General features: G+C 43.7%; 1 protein-coding gene across 2 annotated transcripts in view; it reads right to left on the reverse strand.

The window, feature by feature from the left end:
* Positions 1-10,598, reverse strand: part of LOC127049906 (sodium/potassium/calcium exchanger 3-like) — a 500,507-nt gene that overhangs the window by 132,672 nt on the left and 357,237 nt on the right. Inside the window, exon 17 of one of the 2 annotated variants that reach the window (XM_050951276.1) lies at positions 6,181-6,258. In XM_050951276.1, the coding sequence (XP_050807233.1) occupies positions 6,181-6,258 (78 nt within the window). Of the gene's footprint in view, positions 1-3,224; positions 3,282-6,180; positions 6,259-10,598 lie in introns of those variants that run through there. The other variant, XM_050951280.1, reaches the window with a different exon arrangement.

Consider the following 10,598-nt stretch of genomic DNA (forward strand, 5'->3'; position numbering starts at 1 on the left):
CCAGGCTTCTTCCCCTGAGGTAAGAGCAGCATGTCAACTCTCCTCCCTAGTCATCCCCCAGCTGCTGGACTTTCCTCTTAAATCCAGTATGCCAGGACAGGTGTAGCAGAGTAGGATCACTGGCCCCAGACCGCCTGGCCCTGAACACAGACTGCTCTGTTACAGGGGGGCTGTATGTATCTCAGAAACCCTTATTTAAACAATTTCAAACTTGGACAACTAACCCCATCTCAGACCCTCACTAAGCACAGCAATTTTCAAGACAGAGTATGCCAGGATTTAGAGTGCTTAGAAAAGAGTTAAACAGAAAGCTAGTCCCAGATTCTCAATGGTATTTAGGTACCTGACTCCCAAGCCTTAGTCTCAACCTTAAGTATCATGATGGAGTAGCACCATTATGTTATCATACATCTTCACACCAGGGATCTCATTCAGCCTCTGTGCCTCCATCCCCAAACCACATGCTGGCCCTTCCAGTCATCAGGAGTCAGGACAGTCTTAACTTGCAGAACGCTAATGAACATGAGCCTTGCTTTCATCTTCAAAACTTTATGAAACAAAAGAAAAGAAAGGAAAATGGCCATGTTTCAGGTTGTGAGATCGGCCCATAAGCTATTCCATTAAAGGCAAATGAGAGTGATTTAAACCTCCAGTTAAAAGGGGAAAACAATACACAGGCTGTTCATTTAAAGGAAAACAAATCCCTAGAGCAACATTTAACTAATTATCTGTCACCGTGACATATACCTCTTAACACAAATTGCTTTTTAACTGAACCTAACAAAGATGTGTTAATCAGATTCACATTTAATTAGTGTAGCTAACATTTGTTCACTGCTCTCCAGGACTTCTATTACTATGCTCTTCTGGTATTGTGTGCGTGTGATGCTAAATGTGTTATTTTCAAGGTGACAAAAGAGTTTAAATTACTCTGTTGGTGCTCTCTTAAATATGGGCTTGCCTTGTGTGCAGCTGGGGATATAGTCTCTGAAAACCAGATCAACTCTTTTAAATACAAAAATAATTTCTTGTTGCTGGGGTGAAAGAAATAGGAAGAGGACTGTGTGTTGGTGTAAATCAACATAGCTTCATGAAGCAGGCAGTGGACTAGCACTTCCAGGACTGGGTCACTGGAATTTTTACTGTATGGCTACACTGGGTTAGTTCACTGTATTCATATGGTAGCTTCAGCAAGCCTTTGAGCAAGTCCCGCACCAAAGGCTCTTATGCAAGGTAAGCAGTCATGGAATAGGAGGGAAGGTTCTGCTATGAATCAGTAATTGGTTAAAAGGCAGGAAATGAAGGGTAGGAATAAATGGTTAGTTTTCACAACGGAGAGAGGAGTAAATAGCAGTGTCCCCACCAGGATCCACACTGGGACGTGTGCTGTGCAACATATTCATAAATGATCTGGAAAAAAAAAGGAGTAAACAATGGAGTGGCAAAATCTGAAGATGATACAAAACTACACAAGATAGTGAAGTCCAAAGCTGCCCATGAAGAGTTACAAAGGGATCTCACAAAACCGTGTTACTGGGCAACAAAATGGCAGATGAAATCCAGTGTCGATAAGTGCAAAGTAACACACATTGGAAAACATAATCCCAACAATACACACAAAATAATGGGATCTGAATTAGCTGTTACCATTCAGGAAAGATCTTGGAGTCATTGTGGATAGTTCCCTGAAAATATCTGCTCAATGTGCACCAGCAGTCAAAAAAAGCTAACAATGTTAGGAACCATGAGGAAAGGGAAAAATAAGACAGAAAATATACTACCACTATATAAATCCCTGGTATGCCCCCATCTTTAATACTGCATGCAGTTCTGTCTCCCCATCTCAGAAAAGATATGTTAGAATTGGAAAAGGTGCAGAGAAGGGGAACAAAAATGATTAGCTTCCATACAAGGAGATTAAAAAGATTGGAACTGTTCAGTTCAGAAAAGAAGACAGCTAAGGCATGGATATGATAGACGTCCATAAAAATCACAAATGGTGTGGAGAAAGTGAACAGAAATTGGAGTAATCCAATTAAGTTTAATAGACAGCAAATTTAAAAACAAACATAAGGAAGGACTTCTTCACACAATGCAGTCAGCCTGTGGAACGCGTTGCCAGGGGATGTTGTGAAGGCCAAAAAGTACAACTGGGTTCAACAGAGAATTAGATAAGTTCATGCAGGACAGGTCCATCCATGGCTATTAGCCAAGATGGTTAGGGATGCAACCCCATGCTCTGGATGTCCCTAAACCTCTGACTGCCAGAAGCTGGGACTGGACAACAGGGGATGGATCACTTGAAATTACCCTGTTCTGTTCATGTCCTCTTAAGCATTTGGCATTGGCCACTGTCACAGACAGGATACCGGGCTAGGTGGGCCATCAGTCTGACCCAATATGGCCATTCTAATGTTTTAGTTTAATAACAGGGTTGTTAGGAAACAAGCAGGAAGGCAACACTATGGATCCACATAAAGCACCTCAGGGTAAACTTGTCAGGAGGTTAAGCAACAATACCTGAGCTATTAGCTGTGAAGCTACTACTTGGAGACTCCAGCCAAAGCTATACAGCTGTTTTGCCAAGCCTGGGAACAAACAGATCAAAAAGGACCATAAACAGTTTAAAAACTCTGTCTGTGTCCAGAGGTGTGGCAGTTGTCAGGCACTGTCCATGAGGAACACTCACACTGGCTTGGTTTCCTGAAGTCATTGGACCTTCCTAAAGTTCTAGAGGAATGGTAAGCTTCGGGTAAGTAGAGGTCAGTGTAGACCAGTGGTGGGAAACCTGCGGCCCATCAGGGTGATCTGCTGGCAGGCCGTAAGACAGTTTGTTCACACTGACCGTCCGCAGGCACGGCCGCTTGGGGCGGGGGCAGCTAAAAGAAAGCTCTCTACTCCCTATATTAACCATTGCTCATAGCTCTTGAAAGGAAGACTTGCATGCTCTGAACCCAGTCAAACCTGCTGACAAATCACTGTTGGTACACATGGGCGGTACCCCAGGGGCCAGTCTGTGAATTGGAGAATCATGGGATTACATCCCAGAGAAGGAAAGGCTGGAGACCTAAATGAAGAGACGTCAGAGAGATTCAAGGGTAGGTCAAACATATAGCTAATCCTGTAGCCGTGATATCCCACCACCAGGCTGTGTGCATGTAACACATGCTGTAACATGGTAAGAGAGCACTGAGGAATAAAGGCTTGAACAGAGTGACACTCACCATCCAGTGTGCCTCCTCATGGCCAGGTGTGGTGCAAAAGGCTCTCCTCTGGCACACTCTGTCAACTGCCACACCTCTTCTTGTGAGTCAGCTGTCAGGAGGAGTTTCACATCACCTTCCTTGGGGCCAGTTGAGGGGCCCAGGCCTGCCTTTTTCTCTGAGTCCCAGACTCTTTCCTGTCTCTGGGGATATCTTTCTACCTTGGCCTGCCTCTAGGCCCCTTTCTGGGCTCTGCAGCATTCTTTCTGGCTTCTTGTACCCAGGGATGTCTCCCAGAGCAGCGACTCTCAAACTTTAGCAATCCCAGGACCCCCATTTTGATTTAAAAATTTATGGGGACTCCCAACAGCTGTTCCCTGGCATGCAGGAGGCACTCGGAGTGAGGAAGAGGAGTTGATCAGCTGGGCCTGTGTACCCAGGGTCCACAGACCCCAGTTTGAGAAACACTGTCCTAGAGTTTTCTCCCTGGAGGTCCACTTCCTGCTTTTTTATCAAGGCTTACCACAGAGACTTGCTCATGCCACCTTTGGCCAGAGTTCCCATTTCAGGAAAGGACCCTTAAGGCTCTGTGTTCCTCCCTTTATGAAGACGACCCAGCAGGGTCTGATAACAAATTGATTTGCCACACCCTCCCGGTGACAGCATGTGGGCTAGTTGAGGCCTCAGGCTCTTGTTAGACCTTCTGCGGCCAGTGTGGGGTAATCTGTCACACAGGGGTCTCCAGAGTCATTCCCTTGCATGATGCTCTGTATTGGTGTTAACCTCCCAGCCATGCCATGCACTGAACTCCCAGAGAAGCAGATAGGCATGCCACACACAAACCAGGCGCAAGATTGGGTCTTATCCTTGTTTGTGCAGTGATGTGCCTACTGTGTCGGTAGACAGGAAAGAAATGAGAGTAACTGTGTTAAGCACTCTTATGCTTTTTTTTTTATTAGCAACTGAACTGTGGACATTTCCCCAGGTGCTTTCATGTTATAACAACAAAGGGCTGTGCCTGTTGCTGTGAGAGGGGCTCCTCCACAGCTGTGCTTCACCTTCCCTGCAAAGTTATCAGCACCCTGCTGGGGAGGGTGCTTGGGATCTGCTCAGGGGGAGGCAGCACAGAGACCACAACTTACCTCAGCTTGTGAAAATGAGCCTCAATGTACCTCAGGTGATCTGCTGACTGGGGTGGGGGCAAGCCCAGGTCCCTGGTGTAAACCTATGTAGGAAATTCCCTATGAAGGTGATGCCCTCCTAAAACCTAGCCAAATGTTGGTGTCATTCATCAACAAGGCTGAGCCAAAAGATATCCAGTTCCTGCCCTTTTATCAAGGCTCACCACAGGGCTCTCTCCACCACTATCTTCTCCATGACCCTCCTGGCCTTTGGCCAGAGATCCCACCACAGAAGCGGATTCCAAGACACACTCTCCCCATGCCTCCCAGCTCCTCATCATTGCACTGAGCTCCTCCCCTTACAAAGAAGGCCCAGCTGCATTTAATTACGCCAAATGAGAGGATGCAACTGGAGTGAAAGTCCAGGACTGTACCCCTAAGCCTTGTCTACACTGGCAGCGGCATGCAGGGTACGTGTAACTACATACCACAGTGAAAAGTAGGCTGTGTCCACACTGCGGTGTGTAGCTACATGCAGCAGTGAAAGGTTCCAGTGGGACGCTATGCGGCTAAAAATAGCAGCGTAGATGGGTGAGGCACTGCTTAGGTGTGTTGAGAGCTGTGTAGGATACACACCTTAGGGTTCTGGTGTGTTTGTGCTCAATTTGCTTAAGCAGTGCGAGGGACATGTGCAGTGTATGTATTCTACATGCTAACGTTGGCATGGCCCAAGTGTGAGAAAGTATAGCTCTCGCGCATCCAGTTCAGTGTCACTCCACTGACCTCAGTGGAGCCATGCTGATTTATAGCAGCTGAAGATCTGGCCCTTAATCTTCTGCCAATTATTTATGATATAAAACAGCCCAGGTAATGGTTATATCCAGGGTAATAACACAGCTAAAATAGTGCCAGATTCTTATTGCCTTATTCAAGCTAAACAGCACCTTACTCTACATGTAGCCATGTTGATTTCAATGGGATTATTCAAGTAGTGCTACTCATCATGAGTATGGGTGCCAAAATGTGGCCCATAATACATACATTTTTCAGTTGTCATCCAAGGATACAAGATGGTAATTACCACATTGAGCTTTTCTACCCCCACACTGCACTAATCATTACCAGCCATAGCGGCCTCCAATGGTTGATGATTAGTAAGAATATCAATAAAGTGGTTATACCACACAGATTAAAATTATTAAGTGTATTATTATACACACACAAGCACAGTTAGCTTCCAAGTCTTTTTCACCAAGAAAAAGCTGTCATTTACTATCTGACAAAGAACATATCCTGAAAAATCAAAAGCCGCTACCAATAATAAGTATGACATGAGCAAAGCCTAATTGCATTAAAATAAGTATTAGAGATGCTCAGGAATGTTTGACAAAATGTTTTGCTCTCAAAAAATGTCCATTTATCAAACCAAACGTTTTCTGGAAAAGAGATCAGTTCAGTGAATTTGCCCTTTCAAAAAAAAATTGAAAAAAGGTGTTAAATTGTCAAAGTGTCCTGTTTTGACATTTTCTAAACATAAAGTACCATATTTTGGTTTGAAAGGACTTTTAGTTTTGAAATTTTAAGTTAATTTATAGAAAAAATTGTAACAAAAATAAAAACTTGAAAGCAAAACAAAACAATTTTGAAATTACAGAAATTAAACATTTTAATCAACCTGAACTAATTTTGTCCTCAGATTATTAGGTTGCAAACATTTTTGAGATTTCATCTTTTTGTCCCGATTTGGAATCGTAAAAAAGGTTTCAAATCTCAAATTTTCCCAGTACAGAAAAACTGTTTCCCATCCAGATCTAATGTATATTATTATCTGATTTAAGAGTGAAAAAAATACTCACCAGTATGTGTGTATGCACCAGATGGCATTGCTCTGCAACATTAAGAAATATAATGCTGAAAACCATCTTTCTCTGGAACTAAAGCAAACGATTCTATGAGCAGACAAAGCTTTGATTTAAGAAATATAACTGAGTTTCTTTTCAATGTTATTTGCCTGATACATTTTCACCACAGCTGATACTTTAATTATGCTGCATTATTCCCATGCATTCTCTAAAAGGGATCGCTTGTAAAATCTTCTTGTGTGAGAGGCATAGAATGACTGCTTAGTTCTGAAGTGGTTTCTCTGCACCTGCTCTCAATGCTGTGGTATTTGCTTGTTTTTAATATTTGATGCTGCTCATCTCTAGTGATCTGGTTGGCCCTACAGAGAGGGTCACCCAATTTCAGAGCATGCTTGGTGGTGACAGACAGGCGGTTTAAGATGCACTTCTCACTGAAAGCTAACTCCATCCCATTTAGAGCAGATGTAAGGGAAATGGGGCAGATGTTGAGCTGGTCTAAGGAGGGATGATTACTAAAGCAACAGCCACAAAAAAGGGTACCCGGGGTTTCCCCTGAGTCTTGCTTCTGCATAGTCCCACTTGGGAGATGTAGCCACCCATTTGCTAATGAGCTTCTGGAACTTGCCTGTCAGGACTGCATGAGAGCCCCTACCTCACAGCACCAAATGGTAGGAGCTGAGATTACAAAGGGCTGAGAGGTCTCCAATGCCTCAGTTTCTTCTGCTAAAAATCATATAGTCCCAGAGAGCAGAAACCTGAGGAAGTGGGCAGGGTGTGTGAATATACAAGTTCAACACTCTCCCAAGAGCCACCGTTACCAGTATGTAATAATTCTTTCTTCTGCAAGATGGCCTTTGTCTATTCTCACTTGTGGGAGTCTAGCTGCCAGTACAGCCCCTGGAAGGCGGGCGGAGGTGTTCTAACTAAACAAGTATTGTAGATTTCCCCTCCCAGAACAAGCACCAGCTCTGCTGCTAAGCTGAGAGAGCAGAGATGTGTGCAGAACTCCAGGTAGCAGCCTTTCACGCATCTGGAACTGGAACACTAGTGACAGGCCGTCCATGCTGCTTTAGTCCTGGTCAAATGAGCCTTATAACCTGCAGATACCGATGCTCTTGCCAGGATAGAATAAGGATCAGTGCCAAGCCTACTCCACTTTGATAGGCAGTGGGCGGAAATTGCACTCCCCTCATAGAACTCCAAACACAACTAAAAGTTTAGGTGATTGCCTAAAGGCCTTAGTCCTACCCAAATAAACAAACATGTAAGTCTTCTTTCTGGTGAGGGTATGGAGCCTAGTATCCTCTGGGTGAGAATGAGGGTTTGGAAGGAAAATCAGATTGACATTCTGGTCCGGGTGCATTCAGACACTACATTTTGGATGTGAATATAGGGCAACTTTGTCCCTGTAGATTGGAGAGATTGGAGGACCAACCATCAAAACCTGCATTTAACACTTCTTGCAGATGTTTTTTTCAGTGAAAAATAAGGCAACAGAGAAAATAATTAACTAGACCTTTGAAGTGCTCCAGGATGTTGAGATGGCTGAAGACCTTGTCAACTGGAGGCTGTATGATGAGGCTACAGGCAGGTGCAATTTGATCCATGACATGCAGAGGCAGAGATACTTCAGGTGTAATAAACAGCCCCAAATCAATGTGGCAGAGCATGGAGAGAGGATGATATCTGCTACCTCTAGAGACAGGCCTTTTAATTTCTGGGAGTAACATTTCAAAGCAAATGACAAAAATACAGGTTGAACCTCCATGGAGTAGGCTAAAGGTGACCTTCAAAGAGACAAATAAAATGGGTTTGTGCCCTAGTTTTTCCTTCCAGCATGTGGATGTGAGTGAGTAACACTAGAAATTCAGGTCCTGTCAAGGCTGGAAGCCTTTGACTGGAGAATAAGTGCAACAGTGGCATGACAGAAGTTAAGCGGCTGGCTGAGGAAGGTTTCAGAGTAGCAGCCGTGTTAGTCTGTATCCGCAAAAAGAACAGAAGTACTTGTGGCATCTTAGAGACTAACAAATTATGCTGAAATAAATTTGTTAGTCTCTAAGGTGCCACAAGTACTCCTGTTCTTTTTGGGTGAGGAAGGTATTTTTGAGTGAGAATGCTTAAAACTTTGTTTGTATTTTGTGTTTTATTTACACCTATGAAACTTCAGTAACTGATTAATATTTTGGCTTAAGAAAGTTCTGTTACAGATTCAACACTCTTACTCCTTCAGTCAAAGTGTTAGAACTTACAATAAACATCCCTGAGAGAGATACCTCTCAAAGGTTCTCCAGCAAAACCAGGAGAGACCAGTCTGGATGTTCCTGATATTTCTAAGGTTAAAAAAGCAGCAGTAATAAATACTGTCTCCCCAAACTTCCAGGCTCTTATACATCATACAGAATAAAATAACAGACTAAGCCCAGAGTTTTTTTAAAGTCCTTCGCAGCACACCTTTAAGACAGAGTCCGTTGAGCTAATGTCCCATGAGCTAAGTAGGCAGGTGGAGTGGCTCCAAATGAGGATGTGAACCTAGATTTTCCTGAGTCAAAAGGTTTAGGGATAGTGAAAAACTACATGAGGTGTCCCTGCAGATTTGTGCACCAACATAGTCTGGCCCAAGACAGAGCCATCAGACTGGCCTGGGCCCTCTGCCAACCACTTTCTGGAGTACCAACAGAACGACTGGAGATGCATACACCAATTCTTTTCCCAGTCTGTGTCTGTCTTGAATTGATGAAGAACATCAAGGCAGATTATTCTCCATTTATTCATGGACATGACAAACAGATAGTTTATCCTCGCCAGGACTTCTCAAAGGGAGTAAGCTTGAATCAGCCAGCAAGCTGTCCATGTATGGGTATATGGGTTCTTCCTGATGCAAGAGATATACAGCCGCTATGTGTGAACAGCTGTGGTGCTTCAGAATGGGCAAAGGAAAAACTTTGTTGTGGTAGTGGCTGTCACCAACAAACACAAAAGTATCTGAGAAGAGCTAGCCTGATGGGTGAAGAGCCCTAAACCAACCTCTGAGGGAAAGGATAAATGATAAGAGATGCCAAAGTCAGCATGTGGAGCCTGACATTTCTGATGAGACCATTCAGCTCGCTGGAATACTACTACCTAGCTCTTATACAGTGCTTTTCATTTGTAGCTCTCAAAGCACTTTACAAAGGGGGTCAGTAACATTACCTTCATTTTATAGATGGGGAAACTGAGGCACAGGCAGGTGAGGTGACTTGTCCAAAGTCACCCAGCAGGTCATTAGAAGAGCTGGGCATTGAACCCATCTGTCCTGAACCCCTGTCCAGTGCACTATCCAGTAGGCCACACTGCTGCCCATGAATAAGGAATTATATTGATTAGAAGCCACAAAGAACCTGTCACCCAAGCAGGAAGAGCTGACAGAGCCCTAGGAATTGTTATTACTGTACAGGCAGGAGGTGTCCTTGGAATAGAAACTTTTGATCTATTCTTGAGCTCCCTGGGTGAGGGGGTGTTCCTCCTTTATGATAGCACCCAGTCCCATGCTGTGGAGACTATCCATGGGCTCTGCTTATTCTTATCCTGGTGCTTGAGGGCAGAGGAGAGTCAGATCTCATATCCAAGGAGATCTTGGCACTGAGAAATGTGTGCTTATAACTATGGCTCTGAATCCTTGGTGCTGCAAAGGGAGAGCTTGTGCATTCCCAATGACCAACACTTTCCAAGAAGGTCCACAGAGATCAGCATCACCAGAGAAACAAATTTCACAAGTTAGGAGATGCAGAGAAAGATGAGCAGTTTTGTGGTCTTTGCATGGATGGGACAGTTCAGGTGTGGCAAATGTAGATGCCAATGTTTTGTGTGATCCAAGCAACATTTTGAATAGGGACAACAGAAGTCTAACCTTTATCCAAGTTCTTTTTGGTGCAGGGCAGAATGTACACTGGATAAATTCCATCTGATCGCAAGGCTATCCTACATAACAACATTGTCATTACCATATTTTTTTTATATCTGAAAAAATTACTGTCTGACTCATTAACTGAAGACAAAAAATGCTTCTCTTTAAGTTACTTACAGATACTTCACTATTCCAGAAGTATGTATAACCCTTCCTATCTATAATATTCCTTTTCACAGGGTACCTGAAGCTTGGCTCCCAACAAAAGTTGATTACAACAAGTCTTGCTGTACTAATAGCACCTCCTAAGTTTTGTCTTCTAAGGCTGGATCCATGGGCCTGAATCTGCACCAGTGAAGTCAATGAAAGCTTTTTCCATCAACTTCAGTGGTGCAAGACTGGTCCCAAAACAAGGATATTGGACTAGATCAGTTCCAGGTTAAACCAGGGTAAATCTGGAGCAACTCTATTAACTTCAATGGAGTGACTGCAGATTTATATGGATGTAAAAGAGCAGAAACTGGCCATC

The sequence above is a fragment of the Gopherus flavomarginatus genome, chromosome 4, assembly GCF_025201925.1.
Source record: "Gopherus flavomarginatus isolate rGopFla2 chromosome 4, rGopFla2.mat.asm, whole genome shotgun sequence".
Lineage (NCBI taxonomy): Eukaryota > Metazoa > Chordata > Testudines > Testudinidae > Gopherus > Gopherus flavomarginatus.